This window comes from Schistocerca gregaria, chromosome X, assembly GCF_023897955.1.
Source record: "Schistocerca gregaria isolate iqSchGreg1 chromosome X, iqSchGreg1.2, whole genome shotgun sequence".
NCBI lineage: Eukaryota > Metazoa > Arthropoda > Insecta > Orthoptera > Acrididae > Schistocerca > Schistocerca gregaria.
The window spans coordinates 813954534-813977312 of NC_064931.1; the positions used below are offsets into that span (position 1 = coordinate 813954534).

The 22779-nt window shown below is 43.1% G+C and overlaps 1 protein-coding gene across 1 annotated transcript in view; it reads left to right on the top strand.

Annotated features, from left to right (window-relative positions):
• LOC126298617 (zinc finger and BTB domain-containing protein 24-like) overlaps window positions 1-22779 on the top strand; it is a 972133-nt gene that overhangs the window by 769628 nt on the left and 179726 nt on the right. The window contains exon 8 of the mRNA XM_049990024.1: window positions 19810-20035. Coding sequence (XP_049845981.1) covers window positions 19810-20035 — 226 coding nt within the window. The remainder of the gene's footprint in view (window positions 1-19809; window positions 20036-22779) is intronic.

Sequence of the window (22779 nt, forward strand, 5' to 3'; positions counted from 1 at the left end):
TTGACCCATGAACTTTCAGAGGATGAATTGACTAATAGTCAACGGCATCTTTAATTTTTTACGAGGCACATGCAATTTTAACTGCCCTTTCCGGTTGCCAGGGGTCGTACAATTTTCTAAATAATCGATTATGGAATTTATTCTGTATACATTTTCCTGGACAAGATCCGCTGGACAGAAAAGGCACATTGAAGGGAAATACTGCTAGTCTATAGAAGATTATACTCGACCGCAAAAAAAATCTGCGCACGCAACTGTAAAAATATCTTTCTCGTGGGTATGAATACTTGTTGCAAAAATGGCGAGACCTTTTGAATTTTGAAATCTTTGCAGCCAATCGTTTCCCCTTCCCGAACATAAGGCACAGTAAAATACCTCCACTTCATTAAATTCCTTTTTATTCGAGATGAGAGGGCAGATTCTTTTTAATTTCTTTCTCAGACATTTCCCGGAGCCATTTCTGGGACACTCGTTAAGGACAGCAGTAAGCAAGCCCTACGACGGCTTCTGCTGGACGCCACGCCGAACACTCCAATATCAAAGGAATTTATTTCATCCCCTCCCTTCCAATTCCTTTTTTCCCCTCGCTCTTATCACCCGCCTTCTCTGAAGAGAATTTTCACACTACCTTAAATAATATGCCACTTGGGAGCGAACCTTTTAAAGCGAGGCTATTCATTTTAAAACGGTCAGGCTAATGTCTTCTCTGACATTGTACAATCACAGCAATTCTTTCCTTTTTCTCTGCAGTAGCTTATCTTCACATTTCACGTTTTTTTCCCCTTTTGTTGGAGAGATATATAACTTTCTCAGTGGCTAAGAGCAATCGGAGATAATTTTCATGGATTACAAATAGGCACTACACTGAGAAGTATTTGCTTATCGAACTTTTACACAGCGTAATAGTAGTCTTATACGAGCTTAGAAACCTCATTAGGTTTTGTGAGATAATTACATTTACGAACACATTTCGGAGTAACAGTACGATTCATTGACATTTTTTTCTTAGTTTGGATAATTAGTTAATAAACATGTTATTTTATTTAAATTCGTCGCTGTGAGGAGCGTAAGAAAACTTTTTCGGTCATTCGGACGCGATGGCGACCAGAACTACATATTCCGTGTACTTGTTTGTAAACAGTTGACATTCAGTGAACGAGACACGTTTTTGCATTCATCTATACCGTAAATCCTTGCGGTTGTAGGAGTTTTGTCTAGATTTGGTCTCATGTGGCATGCAACACAACAAATATTTTTCAGAAGTAGAGAATAGTTGGATGTTTCCTCCATTACCTGTTTCTCCTTCTCTTATGTGGCCTACTCCTTTTCTACCGTCGTCTCCATCTTCATTTTCACTATTTCTGCTTACTATTCGTATCGATATTTCTGAGTGTTGGCTTTTTTTCTGCGCTTAACCGTGTAAAATTCTTCTATAGTGATTTACTTGGAAGTTGTCAAATCGAAAGAAAACGTATTTTAGATGACTGTAGTTTCCATAATAGTACAAAAGACTGAATTTATCTGATGAATCGGTTGGTTTCGTGCAATCTGCCTCTGAGAATCAGATTTTCAGTCCGGCCATTGCTTCATTGACTGGTAATTAAGAACGTAAACTGGTTTCTACCACAACTGATTCTGTCCAATGTCATGTGCCAAAAAAATGGATACATGAAGTTTTGTAATCATGAGGTTACAACATTTTCTCTTCTGCTTAAACTACGTCGGAGTTACGTCAGTTTATATTTGAGGTTGGTGAAGAATCATTTTTTCAAGTTAAGAGAATTTTTTATGCTTATCTTTGCGTCGAGAGCCAGGTCACCAGAGATGAACGGCTATCTCAGCTTGCTTAATAGATGGGAACTGATTGATGTTTACCTAATGGAAAGACAGACCTCGGTTTCATTGTTCAGCCTAGAGCACCAAAAAAAGGCCAGAATTTTGATAGTGTTTCACCCTCATAATAGTGCCAGTATTCTTAACAAATATCTTTAGCAGAAATAATGTTTCTAACATTATTTAATAGTTAATGGAATGAAGCGCAAGGACCGCGAAATACGTGGACTAGCTGTCGTGAACATATTGAAAAAAATTATGTAAAGAAACACACTTGAAAATGAGAATAAATCCTCGAAACCAGGTGTGCTAAGCATTAAATAAGTAAGTATTTGGTGCAGTTTTTCATTATTTAAATCACGAATGACAGAGCTGCAGGCTTTCCAAAACATCGATTTCGACTAACGAAATTAAGAAAATAAGACTTCTTTGCAAAATAATACGCTCTTCTCGAAGAGAGTTTCAGTGGCAACGATACTGTTAGGATCGAGTTACCTGAATGAGGTGCATACACCAGAGAAGAATTCACAGTAAATATGTTTACGAATGAATGTCGCCATTGTCTTGGACGCCTTATTCAGCAACGGAGGTGCATAGCGACAATGCGTCCACGCACACAGCTCGTGCTTACTAAGAAAGGTATCATCGCCAGGCAAGTGCTTTGCTTAATGCGGATTAGGCTCAACGCTTTCGCACTGAAGCTGGCCAAGTCAGTTAGCTCTCCGGCCGTTTATTCGGAAAGCGAGGACTCGCCTCCTTTACTACCGTGAGGTAAGCGACGCCGTCACTATTGTCATCGACAACCATTCTCTATGTCTCTGTCACGTTCCGGGATTATTTGACATTATTTGTTCGTCTAATCTTTTCTGTCCGCCATTACTATTCTACTTGGAGCTAGGCAGCAACATTTTGTTGAAAACTGACTCCATAATCTCTTTTACTTTACTGTCCGAATTCTACAGGATGAACCTGAATTCCACAGACAAAATTTCGTCTCCCCCTGTCGGAGGTTCGAGTCCTCCCTCGGGCATGGGCGTGTGTGTTGTCTTTAGCGCAAGTTAGTTGAAGTTGGATTAAGTAGTGTGTAAGCTTAGGGACCGATGACCTCAGCAGTTTAGTCCCATAGGAACGTACCACCACCACTAAAATTTCGTAAGTTGTTCAGGAATGTGTTCTGAGTTTTACCGTAGATGATATTTGAGGCCCCTGGTGGCTAGCTACAGAGTAATTGCATTTCGTTTGATTTCTTACCCCCCATTTGTGTTTGTATTTGTGTTACACCGAAAATATCTGCCCAACAGAACAAATGTTGATATTATGCACTGTGTATCTTGTTTGGAAACAAACTTATTCCATTCACTCACGCTACCTGCTGTTGAGAACAGTAATGTCCACTGTTCTCTTCACCCGCAAGCTTTCGTTCAGTACTACTCGGTTCTGCGTAGGGTTTGCTTTTTCCCTGCAGTGTTAGTTGTACGTTAACAGTATGGACCGGTTTACTTTTGAGGACATGGCCGATATGTACGTCATTTATGGATTTCTGAATGCAGTGGGAGAGTGGCTACGTTGAGCTGTTTCCTCAGAGACGGCAAGGGCATCACAGTACTTTTGCATCTCCAATTTTTGCATCTTGTGGATCAGTAAGCCTGTCCATATTGTTGTGTATCACTATTAACATACAACTAATACTGCAGGGAAAACAAAACCTGAGGTAGGAGCGAGCAGTACTAAAAGTACACTTGAGGGCGAAGACCAAAATGGGTACTACTGTTACCAATTTGGTCCCGTAAGACCTTACAAAAAAATAAAAACTGTTACCAACAGTAAGTACCGTGACTGTCAGGAACAAGCTTCAATACAAGCAAAATACGCGTCATACACCGTCGATATTTGCACTGTCGTGCAGATATTTTCACTGCCCTGTAAAGACAAATACTTTTCATCCCCTACCTTCCAAAACGATGCCTCTTCGGCCCATCGTGCAACGGTACTCTCACGAAAACAACATCACTGTCTTGTTTCAAAGCTGTGTGAGCTCGAGGCTTGGTGTATAGCTGCCGATGCAGTCAACAAGTCTTGGTTCGCAGAATGTCTTTAGAACAGTGAGTGAGGTCAAAAATTGATTAATTTGCTTTGTAAGTAATTTCTACATCCCCATCAATACTAGCGAAGGTTACAGGTTTCAATAGAAATTTGGTCGTGTTCACCTGCCGCCAATTGTATTGATATTTACCAAGCGGTGTGGCGTTGTAGCATCATCACTACATCCGCACTCGCGTGGAGTGGTGATCAAACCTCCTTCACGTATATCAAATGTCGGAATGATTGCTGGAACAAGGTCAGCTTATTTTCGTCTAGATGCTTGCCCAACGGAGACAGCGCTTTGTCTCTGTGGACCTTAGTCAACGCTGTGACAGGCCTCTGTCGGCATTTAACCGTGGAAAATAAGAAAAAAATAGTCTAAACACATAAGTGACTCTGGCATATAGGGACTGCTGCTTTCTAGGAAGTACCGTGCTCCAGGCCTGTTGGCTGCGTGTCGAAGACGGCGACAATGCAGTGCTAACGCGCGCTGAGACCTCGCCTTTGGGACAGGAAGCAGGTGGCTCAGCGCCAGAGCGGCTACAACTCTACTACATTGTATACAAATCCAACAATGTCTCCTTTGAATTCGAAAATGGCGCCCTATTGAAAAGGATCGAGTCATTACCGGAATCGGTTTACAGAATTGTGTCCTGGGAGGAGGTAGCGCGCCGTATAAATGTGGAAAATAAAACACGAAAGACAGCGGTAGTAACGACCGACTGTACGAAGCCCGGCGACCATCTGCGATACGATGCTCCGTGCCTTGTATTCTCCACGCCGTCTTTAGCAAGGCTACTTTTTGCTAAATTGCAACTCCCATTGAAGAACAGTTTTTCACTTCTTTCCGACTGTGCCCGTGTTCGAGGGATTCGCCGTTCGTTTGAGCAATCGTGTCGCAGACTCTTTGGTACTGCAACTGTCAGTTTTTCGCTACAGCTGTTATAGTGCCGACGGAAAATGTGACTGAGAGAAACAGAGTGTGGTGAAAGATATGCGAGGAACTGGGGGAAACGGGGTGAAGGGTAGCACTGGAACCAAAGTCTTTCAGATACGCAAAAATTGCATCCTAGCAGGAACTCAGAAGTGAACAGCTTAGAGTTGATTCATACAACAGGAATGGTTGCTTGCGGACGTTTAAATCATCACCCGTCCTTCCTGCACTATGTTGTGCGTGGTTTCACTAAATCGTTTCACCTGGGATGCTTTCTTTCAGTACGCCACGGGTGACTCCCTTCCCTATGCTTGTTCAATTAGAGCTTCAACTTCGTCCCCCTCCGTCGGCTTCATGCAACTGCAACTGCAGCCTGCAAACTGAGAAGAAGTACGGAAGATGTGCAAGTGAAAAGTATGTAAGTTTCCTAAGCTGAGTTGCTTTACGTTTTGGCTATAGTTTTTTGCGGACAGGAGTTGGTGAGTACACGTAGATTCTTCTTTACAACTCTTTAGCGGCGTAAACATTCAGCTCATAAAGGCTGTCTACAAGTATGTCCATATCTATACCTTGCGAGCCACCATACGGTGAATGGCGGAGCATACTTCTGGTACCGTATCTTGTCTTCCTTCCCTCTTCCACTCGCGAATGTCGCGTGAGAAGAATGATTGTCGACAAACCTCCGCATGAGCTACAGTTTATACAATTTCTTCGTTGTTATCATTTCGCGGGACGTATCAGAGCGAGGAAGCAAAATGTTTCCCGACTCTTGCCAGAACATATTCTTTTTCCCAGTACACAGTCTACATGATGCAGAAAGTCTCTCTTGTAGCGCCTGCACTGGAATTTGTTGAGCGTCTTCGTAACGCTCTCGCACCGACTGAAAGACCACCTGCCGAAACATGCCGCTCTTCGTTGGATCTTCTGTTAATCCAACCTGGCGAGGACCCCAGAACGAGCAGTTCTCAAGAATCGGTCGAACAAGTATTTTGTAATTCAATTCTTTAGTGGATGAATTACTTTTCGTTAAGATTTTTCCAATGAATCTCAGACTAGCATCTGAGTCTCCTACAGTTTGTTTTATGTGGCCATTCTATTTTAGGCCACGGCGGAAGGTTACGCATCAGTATTTTATGTCAGTTAAGCTTGTAGGAACTTGTTTCCAATAGTAAAATCCTACAGTAGTGGATTTTTTTGTCTGTCAATGAGCGATATGTCAATCGCCAGTTCCCTCCAGATCTCCCTGCAATTCTCTACAGTTTTCTGGCATTGTTACCTTCCTATAGACAACTGCATCGTTTGCGAACAGCCTCAAGTAGCTTCCGATGTCATCCACTAGATCGTTTATACAAATTGTAAACACTTCTTTGGAGTAGTCCTGTAGTCACATTTACATCTGCCGCTTTTATTCTTTTGAGAGCAAAGTGCCGAGCTTTATTAGCAAGGACGTCCTGAATCCATTCGACAATCTGATCCGAAACTCGGTAACATCGCATTTGTTCACTAAACGACAGTATGGAGCTGTATCAAACGCCTTGTTGAAGACAGGGAACACGGCATCAGGTGAGGCGCCGATGTCTACAGAGCTCTGGATCTCACGAACGAACAGAGCGAACTGAGCTTCTCTACCATTTATGGCATCTACCGTAAGATTTTTAATGATAATATACGTTTTCCTTGTTAGAAGTAGGGTCTCGCAGCGAGTGGCAGGGGAGCCCATTTTGAGATAGCGCTACAGCAGGGATTCTGGACTGTGCTACAAAAGCAGACGAGGCTGGCCGGCATTTTAAAGATGTGTGCGCCACTGCTGTGCAGGTGCTCGCATTATTGTTGCGAATGCGCCGAGCTGCAGCGGGCCACGCGCTAAGCCGCGCTGACAGATTGCGCAGACGAAGAAAGCGGAGCGCACCCTGAGTTACGGCAGGAAGGAAATCTCTCTGCTAAAATACGGCCGCCGCCGCGCCGAAATATTGTCGTCCGCTTATTTTCTCCGTGATTGCGATAACGGCCGTGTACTGCAGTAATTATGGAGGGCCGCGCCTGCTATCTGCTGCTCGTGTTCCACGTGCCACATCTCCAGCAGGAGAAAAAGAAAATGCTTATCCGATCAGCTCGTAAAATCTCATCCGCAGTCTCAGACTTCCCGAGCAGCGTGTATGTCGAATTCGATGTTTTTTGTTTTGCCGGCGACAGTGTCTGTTCCGCAACGTTAGCTGCCCCTGCGTCGGCTCTCGACTTCGTCGTCCCAGCTCAGAGATACACAATTTCTTATCGAACGTACAGAGTAGCCGTTTCTGCTATAGAGGCTTACCGCGAATCAATCAGTTTTGTTATCTCGCATTCGAACACGAAGGAAGCAAGGGAGATTCCAGCTATACGTCCTGCAGGCCACCGTGGTAATCCAGACATTCGGCAACTGATTAAAATTTAAATGCGAACTTTTTAAGTTAGGTTTACAGTGACTGTTATGAGTAATAGTTGAAAGTGCAAGTTTGTTCTAACCAATCACAATTTTTTGATTATTTTTATATCCAGTGAGAGAGAGAGAGAGAGAGAGAGAGAGAGAGAGACAACTGCCAAGAGACCTAACTGCTGAGGTCATCGACCCCTACACTTACACACTACTTAAACTGACTTATGCTAAGAACAACACACACACACACACACACACACACACACACACACACACACACACACACACACACATGCCCGAGGGAGGACTCGAACCTACGGCGAGAGGGGCCGCGCAATCCTTAAATTGGAGTCTCAAACCGCGCAGCCACTCAGCGCAGCTCTCAACACAGGAATTAAGGGCATATGTGATATAAAAACGAGAGGATTTTAGGTTGCATGTGATGTAAACATGGCAGGAAAAGCACTCTGTGACCTCTGGAGACAGTACCACAAGTTACCCAAAAGTCGTATTCAGTACTTACGTGTCTTACTAATTGACAAGATGATGGGCGTTCAACCTCCGAAACTCATAGTAGAAATAAAAATAAAGATCAGATGATTAACAGTTAATTCCGTAAATGCAATGAAGATACCTAAGGATGAACAAAATGCTTGAAACCGAGACTGGTATGAAACAATAAAATTTTCTAAAATGTGTTATCATTGTAGTGCTAGACAGGCGTATTTTAGAGGTTTAGGTTTTCGCAGTTGCCCTAAGTCACTCGATGATTTCCTAAACAGGAATACGTACTCCGCCTCTAATAACCATCGACGAGAGTTTATGCTATAATCTTCCTTTCTACGTGCGAGTTACAGCAGTTAGACTACGTTTCCTCCATAATCACATCCATCTCGAACAACATCCTGCATTTGCAGGCAGATACTTCCACTGCTTTCCTCTGACTCACTTAGATACGGGAGTGGTTTCCCGAAACCTATCCACTCTATTTTATCTTTCAAAAGGGCACGGTCGATTTCCTTAGCCGCCCTTCCTCTTTTCCGGCTCGTGTTACATATTAATCTTCTTTCAGTTACAGCTGGATCCACAGATACTTTAGGATACTAACCGTATCTTGGAATTTGCCCATACACGTGTCTCCGGCGTTAAGCATCAGGACAAAGTTCTGAGGCTAATTCGGGTTTAAACCGTGGTCTCTGTTAGTCAAACACTTCAGCTAATGATCAACCAGACACATACAAGTATAGACTGTCTTCAGTTCACAGTACGACATTTCGACACCAGGGATCGAATTTTATTTTTCATTTGTGAGGAATCAATAATTTGTGTTAACGCAACGACATAAAGTAGCCAGATGCTGTAGCAGCGGATAGAGGCACTAGGTTTCCAAATGCGATTGCTTCATCCCTAAAGATTGTGTCGTCACCTTACCTCCTCGAGCTGTTAATCTTGTAGCTCATCGAGAGCACAAGCAGATGCTGTCGATAACACAATGAAAAGCTTGACATAATATTTAACGTCTTCGAGTAAACCTTCCCGTTTTCCAGCTCTGTAAGTACCAGTTCATTAAAAAAAAGAAATGAGTCCCACAGTGAACAGTTTTCAACTTGTAAGTACGCATCACCTGAGGTGGGGTCGGGGGTGGGGAGTCACTTTAGTGGAGCACTGAAGGGCGAGTATATGCCTTACGTCAGCTGATGATATCTGTGACACTCCTGACCTGTACTCAAGATATCCACAATACTAAAAAATCGCTCATGTATCTACCAGACAAGCAGCTCGTCCTAAAGCGGTACTCGTTTATTGAGCAATCAGACCTTGATCTTTGGCCGATATTCTTTCTATGACATGTGCCTTATGCAAGAAGCAAAACCTAAAAACCGGGACGATACGGGAATACTGACCTAAGACAACTTGCTTGTCAACAAGTAGGTCGTGAATCTGTTTCTGTTGATGCGCACACGTGACAAATAGAAAACGGCTACTTGTGTTTACTGTGTTTATTGTAAGGACGACAAGCGCGGTCAGTTCACTTCATTAGCCGACGGTCGTGTAAACTGAGAGCAATTAGCGTTATGCCATATCTGCGATGTTCTTTGAATCGTCCTCGTGTCATGTACTACGCTTCTTTTCTCCTATTGTTTACATTCTGCAGACAATTTACGACTTGTAAGATGGCTGATATAAGGAACTCCTATGCTGTTGTCCTCAGTACGTTCTATTTTATTCACAATGCGCTGATAACAATGATGTTCCGTGTTCCAAAGTCAAAACAATGATCGTAGTTAGGCCATTTGTAAAACTGAAAGATTATCTATATCTGCAAATGTCAGAGACATGTAATGAAATCGAACTTCAGTCTACATTGCTTGCTGCATTATATTAACGGTGTTTCGACATAGGAAACTATAAAATGTTGGTCGTTGAATATGACCCCGCAAAAACGTTGTACAAATTTGTAATACATAACGTGGACGAGACAAAATTTAATTCTACGATATTTGGATGATTAGATCACACTAGTATGCATGCGGACGTACTTCACTTTGACTGCAACTCTTTGTAGTGTTTCGTCCAATCGACTTTGAGATCATTAGAATCGAAGCAAAAACTGAGACTGGAGGATAATGGTTAACGAAATCTGGGTCCTATGGAAGCAACCCGCAGTACAGTTCTAGCAAATGCAACTGTAGTGTCTTCGGCACTGCTCCATCTCGTCCAGTTTGATGACAATAGACTGAAAGCTAGCACGTAGGAACATTGCATATATTGTGATTCGTTAACTTCGCCCGATAAATCCTACTGACTGAAAAGTCCACAGGTCTGCTGCGGTTTCCGGTGTTCAACGGGCACACGATTTCGGGAAGAAACCTTGTGGTCATCATCAGCTGCGCTAACGAACAATTTTTCGCCCCGATGTTGTGCCCGTTGGGTAACGATAACCGACAGTACCTCCATGGACTGTTCTGACATTACATACAGTCTACTGCCTTACAGTTGATACGATACACTGATTTAAGGCGTACGGAATTTTATATCTGATAACAAAAAATTGGAAATTTGTGGTAAGTTCTTTGGGACCAAACTGCTAAGGTCATCGGTCCCTAGGCTTACACACTACTTAATCTAACTTAAACTAACTTACACTAAAGGTAAGACACACACCCATGCCCAAGGGAGAACTCGAACCTTCGTATCTGATAACAAAGTAATTTAGTACCAAATATAAGTTACAAACAAAGGAAACCGAAATGGATCGTGGCAAATGATAAAAAGTGCATACTCGTAAGTATCGTAACTGTAATAGCGTTGTCGATATTCTGGGGAACCAAATAAATTACTACACGGTGTAGTCTCCTAACATTCACTCAAAAACCCCGAGAATCTCTTCCAGCTTTCCTCTTTGTTGTTTCGCGTTTATCGTGGAAAGTAAACACTGTGGACAAACCTCATTATAGCAGACAGTGGCCACCGAGCGAACCTCACAGGATAAAGTTTTCTCACATTGGTAACGGAAGAGAGCATCGATATTATTGGGAGGCTGGTCGGGCACTTTTTGCTCCTCTAATTGCTCTCCGATTTCTCGAGTGGGACCGGCGACTTCAGCTCTCTCAAATCGCCTTCAGGCTGCGGGAAATATTCAAATTAAGATGGAATGAGTCCTTTAAGAATCTTCAAAATTCTAATTACTATTACAGAATATCACTCCGAGTACGGAGGGTTGACTTGAGCTGAAAATCGGGAAGAGCGAGGGAGGGCGTTATAATCAGCGCCTTTGCTTGGCCGCTACCGCCGCAAATCCCACGCATAGTGGTAGGTACTGCTCAGCCTGCTCGCGCTCTCCCACGCAAGCACAGTCGATGTATCCACGTCGCACACAAACAACCTCTCATCGACCCCACACCTCACTACCAATTTTTCGGAAAGTTAGCCGTTTTGACTTGAAAATAAGAACTCAGTTTAGGATTATTTTCGCATAATTGTGTAGTATCTTTAAAGCACTGGAAATAATATATCGCTGACATACTTTCGAGCGTATTAAGAATAAATTCTCCGTAATTACAGTAATTTATCAAACCATATTTTACACATTACGGACTGGCACAATAGATTTATTTCCGTACCCTGCTCTATTGTCGTCAGCTGTGCATCAGTAGGAACGTGCGTCGCAGTATTGTCGACCGAGATTATTTGCTTTATATATTTTATAACTGTGTAGGCTTCCGTGGCCAGAGTCAGCTGACATAGAAGTTTTCTGGGTACGGTACCGCTTCATGATGACTTTTCTCCACTTTAGTTTTTACGCTATGACACCGTAGCGTACTCATAAAACTTTTATCTCAGTTGCTCTGTATTGTTGACAAAAATTGCCTAAATATAGTTTGTCGACGTAGACCGCTGAATGAAACACTTGGACGACCGAAACATACCTTACGTTTGACAGCTATTCGTTTCTATTAAGGTTAGTGATAGACTATGTCGTTTAGTGCAGTTTTTTGCGTCCTATTTACGTTTGATTAACTAGTTTTGAGCTAACACAAAGTCCGGCGTTACATTGTGTTTGTCTAGAACATTTGATAGTATTTCTGTAAATTTTTCATGCTTCATTTAATATTTAACTCGTTCAGATACGCCATTGTGTTCACTCCCTTCTATTGTTGCGGTTCACAGTTCCTCCTAAACTCACCCCTATTATTAATCAGAAATGACGTTGTGGAGTAAATGAATTGGTACGTAGTTGGAAGACTCCCAATGACACTGGAAAGGCTTAAACATTACATAATAATCGCCATGCAAAACTACCTGGAATAACTACTTTGTGATCCTAGCTAAATGGCCCAAGAACATTTCGCCGTAGGGAAGCACTGAATGAAAATGTGCAGACTATGCCAGCTTTCCCGTTTGCAGGCCAATGCAGTGAGACAGATTTCTAAGTGCAAAACAAGCAGAACTGAGCTTTCTGGTCCAACCACAGACTGGTACCACCTCAACTCATTATTCATGTGGAGACATAGGGCCTTCACAGATTGTATGCTCGTCCATTTCTGCTTTTGATCATTATAAGGCCAATCAGTTGCCAGTCTCTGCGTATTACATAGAGTCATTTACTTGTCGAATTTCGCTTGCGTTACTGGAAGGGACTGGCGTTTCTCTCACGTATCGGCACTCCCCGCTCTCCTGTGTGGCTCGGATATATCGGTACGGCTGAAGTGACGAGGTGCATTTTGTAGGCGAACGGCGTCTGTGGTAATGAAGTTGTTGGGACAAGCAGAGTGAGCAGGCCGGGAGAAAAAGCGGTCGCGACACCTCGCCGGGACCTGCCGTACACCTCAAGCAGCGGCAGGCGGCCGCACTTCTGCCAGCTGTGACTGGACGGGAACACCGAACCACATGCACCGTCCCGTTTTCAGAGGAACCCTTCTCACTTTCACCATACATGCTTTAGAGAAACAGCGAAAAACGCATACTTGGGTAGCTGCACGAGGATTCAAAGCCCGCTCCTCACCTACACATTGCAAATGTTTTCTCCATTACTGAATACCTGCTCTTCCCTAGCTTATCAGACGTAGAGTCCGGCTTCCCAGATGCCTGAATTTCGGTGCTTTTTAATATGCAAAGGAGTGTCTGGGAAAACAGAGAGAGCGAAGGGAGAAGAATCAAATACTATTAATGTTGTTGTTGTTGTGGTCTTCAGTCCAGAGACTGGTTTGATGCAGCTCTCCTTGTTACTCTATCCTGTGCAAGCTTCTTCATCTCCCAGTACCTACTGCAACCTACATCCTTCTGAATCTGCTTAGTGTATTCATCTCTTGGTCTCCCTCTACGATTTTTACCCTCCACGCTGCCCTCCAATACTAAATTGGTGATTCCTTGATGCCTCAAAACATGTCCTACTAACCTATCCCTTCTTCTGGTCAAGTTGTGCCACAAACTTCTCTTCTCCCCATTCCTATTCAATACTTCCTCATTAGTTATGTGATCTACCCATCTAATCTTCAGCATTCTTCTGTAGCACCACATTTCGAAAGCTTCTATTCTCTTCTTGTCCAAACTATTTATCGTCCATGTTTCACTTCCATACATGGCTACACTCCATACAAATACTTTCAGAATTGACTTCTTGACAGTTAAATATATACTCGATGTTAACAAATTTCTCTTCCTCAGAAACGCTTTCCTTGCCATTGCCAGTCTACATTTTATATCCTCTCTACTTCGTCCATCATCAGTTATTTTGCTCCCCAAATAGCAAAATTCCTTTACTACTTTAAGTGTCTCATTTCCTAACCTAATTCCCTCAGCATCACCCAACTTAATTCGACTACATTCCATTATCCTCGTTTTGCTTTTGTTGATGTTCATCTTATACCCTCCTTTCAACACACTACCCATTCCATTCAACTGCTCTTTCAAGTCCTTTGCTGTCTCTGACATAATTACAATGTCATCGGCGAACCTCAACGTTTTTACTTCTTCTCCATGGATTTTAATACCTACTCCGAATTTTTCTTTTGTTTCCTTTACTGCTTGCTCAATATACAGATTGAATAACATCGGGGACAGGCTACAACCCTGTCTTACTCCCTTCGCAACCACTGCTTCCCTTTCATGTCCCTCGACTCTTATAACTGCCATCTGGTTTCTGTACAAATTGTAAATAGCCTTTCGCTCCTTGTATTTTACCCCTGCCACCTTTATAATTTGGAAGAGAGTATTCCAGTCAACATTGTCAAAAGCTTTCTCTAAGTCTACAAATGCTAGAAATGTAGGTTTGCCTTTCCTTAATCTTTCTTCTAAGATAAGTTGTAATGATATTACTATAATGCATTTTTGTCTGTACCTATCGCGTTCGGCCATCCTGATTTATGTTTTCCGTGATTTCCCTAAATCGCTCCAGGCAAATGCCGGGATGGTTCCTTTGAAAGGGCACGTCCGACTTCCTTCCCCGTCCTTCCCTAAGGCGATCAGACCGAAGACCTCGCTGTTTGGTCTCCTTCCCCAAACAACCTAACGCAACCCCTCTGTCTGTACCGTATTTTATACCTTCACTCTTTGTGCTGAAAGATTTACCCATTGTAGCCTATTCGCTCTGAAACCTAAACATACTGTAAAAAATTGGACATCCCAAGGGGACATGGTGCAAATGTCGTATAACATCGCCTCCAAACAGCCTCAGTTCCACGAGTCGACAAGTTTCTTCTGTATGTCATATGCAACTGAAGCCACTCACTGATGATTACATCCCGTAGAGCCATCAAATTTCGGGTATGCTGACTTCTGGTTTCAGCCACTATTCCAAGTACACATCAGCTTTGTCTTCGAGATTAAGACTGAATGGTTTAGTGGGCAAGTGGAAGTGCGCTAGGGTGACGGAGTGTCCGTAAATCCAAAAAGTACTACAAGAACTTTTTGCAGTCTGACACCTTAAAAAAGACGACCAGGAGAAGAAATTTCTTCTATGTATCGAATTGGTACCTCGGTGTTAGTTAAGTTCATTACGTTAATATAATATTTCTGCAATATACAGGGTGTTTCAAACTAACATCGTCGATCTTCGAGGGAGTGTGTTGAGGAACAAAATAAGGATAGGAACTCGTGTCCGAAAACGCCATCCAACGACGGTACAAAGTGCCGAAGTTATAAGCGCCAGCGCCCGATGTATATGTACATACAGGGTAGTTCCGTGATGATGTTACAGACTTGCAGGGATGATGGAGAAGAATAAATGTTTCAGTCTGAGTTAAGTGACCCTGGTTCGAAAACGAACAAGTAGACACCTCTAACAATACTGTTGTCGCTAAGTTTGTGGGGTAGGCCACTTTCAAAGGTGACAGTGTGGACCAAAACAAGAAAAAATGCCTAGCAAACATGAGTTCTAAAATGCATAACTGAGGAGCTATGAGCACTTGTTCATCTTCGCTGCTGTGAAACACATCTCGTCTACTGGGCAAGTGCTGATAGCTCTCAAGGTATGCATGTTAGAGCCCATGTTTACTAGACTTTTTTCTTGTTTTGGTCCACACTACCACCTCTGTAAGATGCGTACCCCACAGTATTAGCAACAACAGTACAGGTACATGTATTGCACTGTTAGAGGTATCGCCGGCCGGAGTGACCGTACGGTTCTAGGCGCTACAGTCTGGAGCCGAGCGACCGCTACGGTAGCAGGTTCGAATCCTGCCTCGGGCATGGACGTGTGTGATGTCTTTAGGTTGGTTAGGTGTAATTAGTTCTAAGTTCTAGGCGACTGATGACCTCAGAAGTTAAGTCCCATAGTGCTCAGAGCCATTTGTTAGAGGTATCAGAATGATTTTCGTTATACAGTTCGACTCGTTCGTTTCCGGACCAGGGTTCTTTACCTCAAATTGATACATTCCTTCTCCATCATCCCTGAAAGTTTGACACATCATCGCGGAATCACCCTGTATAATATACATATATATGCACACACTCACTCTTGTAACTTCGACACACTGTACGTTTCCGGACACGGGTTCCTACCCTCAAGACATCTTCTACATCACCTCGAAGTTTGTCGGTGTTATTTTGGAACACCCTGTATATAAAATTCGTCTTGATACGGAGGTGTGTTTTTTAATTTTTTTATGAAATAACTGAAAAACAATCAGTGTCGTATCAACATAAATACGTATTGTTGTCGCGAGACGCCTCTGTATTCCCGCATCACCGACGGCGCTAACATCAACACACGATTTTTCCCGTACTCTGGCTTTGTCGAGGACATATTACACTGGAGTAGAAATCAAAAACTTCCGGAGTATGCTCGTAATTAGGTAAAGAGCTGAGTTATGAGGCTGTGAGGCAAAGACTTTCGACTCGATATTGGGTCGCAGCAGTGGAGATATAACGAGTTTCCTAGGATACGGAAAGGGAAAATAAATCGGAAAACAAAACACGGACTGCAGCTGAACGGCTAAATTAAAAGAGTACGATATGACGAATTTGCTGGTATTAGCGGACATGCCCGGCCGCTGAATGCGCAGGTTCGCCGTAAGAATTGTGCGGCAACTCCTTTTTTTGCCGCAGGGAGCGGCGTGTTTGCGTGCGTCGAGCGCAACGCTGCATCTGTCACCGGATTATCATATGAAAAGATACACAAAGTGTCAAAATTGCCGGTCGGCCGCACGCGCCTAATAACACGCTACCCGGGACGCCCGCCTTCGTTTCGCTGTAATTTAAGAAACTCGTAATTTGGCGTAATTATTAAGCGAAACGGCGGCGTGTATGATTAAATCCGTAAAGTATGCGGCAGACCACTGATCTCTTTATACCGCCCGGAAGGAATCACTTAACACTTTAGCGCGTTCAGCTTGTGGTCCGTCCGTCAATTAGTGACGCCACGCTTGTAGGAGGCATTTCATTCTACTGCGGGGCAGCGTGGAATGCGTGAGTGACACGGAGAGCCGAATGACGGACTGCTGGCGTATCATTTACGTCTGTAGACCTACATACTGCTGCCATTTCACTTCTTTCCCTCACCATTCACAAACGGTGTGCGGGAACAGCGACGCGTAGTAATCCTTCTAATGAGCTCAAATTTCATTGACTTAACATCCAGGAGATTTATGCGTAATATGCTGGTTAACTCTTCTCTTAACTTAAAATCTCGGAATTTTAACAGTAGCAAGTGTGACTTGCGCATTCATTCTATTTCCCTTTGTTATTAGCTGCACTATTTTGCTGCTTTTAATGTATATTGCACAAATTTATTTTATTTAAGTAGCCCAGTAATATGGAAAATTTTAGTTTTTGCCTGTGCTTCTGTTAGCAATGTTCTACACTTTAAATATTAATAATATTTACTGCGATATTTGCTTTGAGACTATTTTTGTCTTTGTATATAGGTCTGAGGCTGTCGGGGACCTGATGTTTTGCACGTTGGATCCCTAGTGCACCGGACAAGAATTAGTCGCATCTAGTCAGTCATACAGAAACAGGCACAAAGTGTTTGATGTGGGCGTTCTAGACGTGTTCCGGAAAAGCGTGTACTTGTGTGTGTGTGTGTGTGTGCGTGTGTCTGTGTGCATGTGAATTTAAGACTCCCTCGCTACAGTACACGCATTTCCGACCGTTTAGCTTACGTCAGCATCATTATAGACTATGTAAAGTTGACAAAAGCTTGATGTTTACACGGAGCCCTTCGAATAATGTGAACTTTTCCGGATAATAAAGTAATGTTTACCCTCTTTTATAGATGGTGCTTAGTAGCATTCTCTCCCAGTATTGTAAAAGGCATCCTAACCCACGCTGAAACTCTTTTTCTGATCGTGTAGTATTCTCGCTTCGTTTAGACAATCTGGACAGTGCGGGACTTATCCTCCCTGTCGTTATTCTTATTCTACTGAATACCTGCTATAATGACACCAATCGGTATGACATCTTAAATTGGTGTTGGACACTGGCACACTTTAATGCCTTCTCAATGGCTGACAAACTAGATCCCACGCCCTCTCGTTCCCAACTTTTTGCAGCATATCGACCATATTCAACATATTTCATTCACAAATTGGATCGCATTGCATGGACGTACAACAGTTTGCCAGGCTTGATCTTATGAGTCCTAATCAGAACTAAAAAATACAGAAAAAAGAAAACGCAAAGTTATCATTAAATATAAAAGTTAAAAGTGCAAGATAAATAGAAAAATAAAAATACACTCATTTAGTTTTTATATAAAGAGTCGAAACCGGTTAACTGTTGTATACCAATCCAGAAGCTTCTAGACAATTTTCAATAAAAAGTTTTTTCCAGTTTGACAGTGTCAGATTTCGATTTTTTCTTGTCTTTCAAGAACTGTAGCCAGTGCTATTATTTTCACGCGTCTAAGTTAAAATAAACTCCGGGATGCAGTCGTCGTATTGGAAGCCTCAAGCACAAGCGGGCTGACACGCGGTTCTCCGAGACGTTAATGTCGACTTTCAAAACTTCTCTTTCAAATGACACCTAAGTTTGAATTACGGTTCGACAAGTGTCTAGTAGCTCTACAACGGGCTGCGAACGTATTTGCCCTCCGGTAGCTTGAAAATTGTTCTCTGTTATTTACTTAATATTTGTCTCCCCCGGCACTTGATAAGATCTTCTACATCTACATCTACATCCATACTCTGCAAGCCACCTGACGGTGTGTGGCGGAGGGTACCTTGAGTACCTCTATCGGTTCTCCCTTCTATTCCAGTCTCGTATTGTTTGAGGAAAGAAGGATTGTCGGTATGCTTCTGTGTGGGCTCTAATCTCTCTGATTTTATCCTCATGGTCTCTTCGCGAGATATGCGTCGGAGGGAGCAAAATACTGCTTGACTCCTCGATGAAGGTATGTTCTCGAAACTTCAACAAAAGCCCGTACCGAGCTACTGAGCGTCTCTCCTGCAGAGTCTTCCACTGGAGTTTATCTATTATCTCCGTAACGCTTTCGCGATTACTAAATGATCCTGTAACGAAGCGCGCTGCTCTCCGCTGGATCTTCTCTACCTCTTCTATCAACCCTATCTGGTACGGATCCCACACTGCTGAGCAGTATTCAAGCAGTGGGCGAACAAGCGCACTGTAACCTACTTCCTTTGTTTCCGGATTGCATTTCCTTAGGATTCTTTACTTTATAATTAATCGATTCAATGTCTCGAACTTAGATTACAATAAATTGTGATACGGATTGTGAAATATTAATACAGTTGCTTTAGAAAAGTGGTCAGTTGTCCAGCGGCGGGTTAGTGCATGTCTTTATTTCTGCTCCAGCTCTCTGCAAGGCATGTACGCGTCATCAATGTTTTTATGGTGTTGGAAAATATGGTTTTTAATTTAATGACACAGGTTGTACGTATATTTCGACATTTGTTTCACAAAATAAATGTCGAAGGAAATGTTCTACTTGTTCCAGTATATTAAACAACTTATGACGGACAAAATGGTTTTGGCCTTCATAACATCTGCGCGTGTTTGACCCGCCAAATGATCGAGATTGATTAGAACTGCAAAGGGCAAACGCTATTGGGTTGTCCTCGTAGTGGATCGCGAACAATTCGCTGTCCGGTGCACTCTTTCTCCCCTCGAATTTGTCTTTTCCAGGATGTTGCAGTAAGAAAAAAGTTTGCTAGCACAGCCGTCTCATACGGACAGCACAGGGTGAAAACTGGAAGCTTCGGTGGTTCCCGAAGCATCTAGAGTAACAACGAGAATATCGACACTTTGCAGCTGAACACGTTCAGCCGTTACCCTCAGATTGTCGGATTGTGAGACGGATACTGGTTTGACGACTTACTGGGAATTTTATCTCGCCGAGGCGGGAAACGGTAGCGAACGAGGTGGGTAACCCGTTTGTGAGACGGTGGCGCGCTTTATTCTGTGCTGTCCGGATGCGACGCGTGTGGCTGGAGCTGCGGCCGGCGAGAGACGAGCGGCGAGCGGCGAGCGGCGAGACACGGCGACCTGCCCGAGCGGGAGGCCACTCCTGTCGGCGTCCCGGCCGGGCCCCTAGACCTAAGTTTTTGTCGCCCCCGGCGGTGTTCCTAACCTTCGGGCGTGCTCACAGATCTTCATGCACAAGTCGGCGATGCAGATGCAGGCTCGCGAGGCGGTGCACCGCTCAGAGGTGAAGCCGCACCAATGCCAGCAGTGCCTCAAGTCGTTCTCGTCGAACCACCAGCTGGTGCAGCACATACGTGTGCACACTGGAGAGAAGCCGTACAAGTGCTCCTACTGTGACCGCCGCTTCAAGCAGCTGAGCCACGTGCAGCAGCACACGCGCCTCCACACAGGTCAGTCCTACTTGGAATTATAACCAAATCTAAAGTACTAGCCTGTCGCTGTGTTTTCACCTTCAGTGCGCAAAGGGAAACGAAAATTTCCCTAATTTACAGATAATCGTAACGCCGGCGCTATTTAAAATCTAAGTACAGATTTTTCACGTATTAAGAGGGACTACAGAGATCTATGAGACTTTCAGAATTATTACGTGATTCGCGTAGGAGATGTATACTATAAACTTCATAGTTGTTACGAGTTACATCTTGACAGAACTGCAAAAGAGCAACGTTATTTGCCGAAGCTTACGGTTGCCAAATAGTACGCGATACGCAACTTAGAAAAGATCCAGTGCGAGGTGTTTTGGTAATCAACAAAAAAGTATTTCATTGTATTCCGTAGTCTTTTAATAACGATGTCGTAAGTTAGAAGCTGTTTCGTGGACGCGAAAACATCACTCGTTTAAAAAAAAATGCATTACACTGTCTCCAACTGCAATTCAGATCAGATTTTTGACATAATTTGAGACGATGTAGAGATGTTTACAACAAATGAATTTAAAATGTTTTTTGTGATTATGCTTGTCGCGAATACTTCTCAGCTTCGGACCATAAACCTCAATTTAAACGCTAATATAAACCAGACTAAACTTTTGCATATTTTATATCGTCTACTCTTACCAACACGACGAAAAATGATACTGACGACTTCCGTAATTGGTAACACCGTGTTTAGTGGTTGTATTTGCATTCATTGTCGGACACTTAAGATTTATATTACTTTGCTTTAGATCGCCTCAGCTGCTTCACAGTGTAAAATATTTGAAATAATGGGCTAGACAGCGTTCGCCGATGGTGGCTACCTGGACGCCAGGAGAATACTGTTTGGACCTGGCGACCGGTCACCGGATCCTCGCGGAAAGTTGTCGGCTCCGTGCCCGCGTTCTGATTTAACGACTCAAATTGTTTAGTGGTTGGACCAAACGCTGATCAGATGGAGTACGTGGTCCTCCGTGCTTAAAGGACAGCTTCTTGTTAGCGCTACATTTTCCGCGCATAACAATGTTCCTGTTACCTTGTCTAAGAAAGTTAGTCATTTACAGAATGTAGGGAAGAGAACGTGTTTCCAGTGCTAAATAAAACAAAACTGACTCAGCTCCTCTCTAAAACTAATGTGATACTATTAGTGAAGCTGAAGATTGAATAAGAAACAAACAGCCAACTGCAGCTATGAAAACTGGACTGCATACGGCACAAATACCTATTTAGGGGAGCCCCGCAGTCTTTTATATTTCGTATTTAAGTTGTGCATTAGTAATATCCATTTCTTTAAAAAAAATGAAGTTGTGTTGAAATAAAAAAGATTGTAAGGCCAATTTGCGCAGACATGATGGTGAAAGGCCACTTCGTCGCATTTTGTGTGTTTTTAGTCTGTAATTGGTACCTTTGAATTCCAGCTCAGCGAGGAGACGAGGAACAGGGAAGGATAACCCCTTCTCCCCCATAAAAAAATCTTGGTAAACCGCACGCCTATTCTTCTCCACCAAAGACAAAGACATATAAGTTTAGTATCAAAAGCTAAAAACGAGGACATGTGATGGGCACTGAGCAGCTTGATGCGCAGCCTCGAGCATTGGTCGTGAAATCTAAGAACTATGTCGTCGTCACCACGAAACTAAAATGAGTTGCTCTTCTCTCACCCTTCCAGCTCATATATTGAGTACTTTCTTGGTACAGCTTACTGGATGCTTCGTAATCGGCACGCTTGCAACACCATGCGCTACCTAATATGATCCAAAAAATCGCGCATAAAAATGGGATTTTTCCGGGGCTCAGATCTCGGGTTCTGTTGGTGATACAAAGGTAGGGTCAAGTTTTTTTGGAGAGCCCTGAGCTAGGGACTATTTGTATACCCAACAGAATGATCGTCGTACTGTAACTATCCTACAGCACAGGGACAAAATTTGAATATTACACCATCTCCCAGCATAGTCAATAGAAGAAAATCGATTGATTCTTTTTGAATTCGATGTGATCTGTGGCGTGTCTGAAGAGGCTTATGGAGACACCATGTAGTTCACGGGCTTTGGGCACTAAAACCGAACTGCGGATTCCAATACTGCTATAATCAGAAAAAAGTCCGAAATTCTTACGATATTTTCCTAGGACCCCATCTCGAACAACCTTAAAATTTTTCTTTATAGCTTTATCCGTTTCCAAGATACAGATATTCAAAGTTACCCTAGTTGTACACGTAAAATACGCACATAATATCCGGTGTGAGGTGGAAACATAGTTTATAAAATAACGCAGCCCGAAGAAATTTGCCGTAAAGTGTCTCCGTTATCGTCAGAAGGGTTATTGGAACCCCATGTTGTAGTAGTGAAGTACATGCAAAAATTTTTGTGCACGTAACATCCGGTCTGAGGTGTAAAATTAGTTTCAATTTCACAAAAGTAAACTATCAAAATTTTAATAGATCCATTAAGTTCTTTCATATGAGTGACATGCCCTGCTGTAGCAGGGAAAAGAGGGGAACCAGCGGGAAAACGCTCCTATCGCGCCCGGGGAACGCTAACGTGCTCCAATTTTAAAAGATTCGGACTGAAAAGTGGGGTACGAACTGCCTCATTCTACCTTCCTCAGCACCTTGCCATGCGAACATATTCGCGCCTCTTTATGCTGAGAGAGGAGGCAGTGGCAGAAGGAAAGAGACAGAAAAGTAATAAATACTGGATGATAGTGGACAGTGGTTGTGG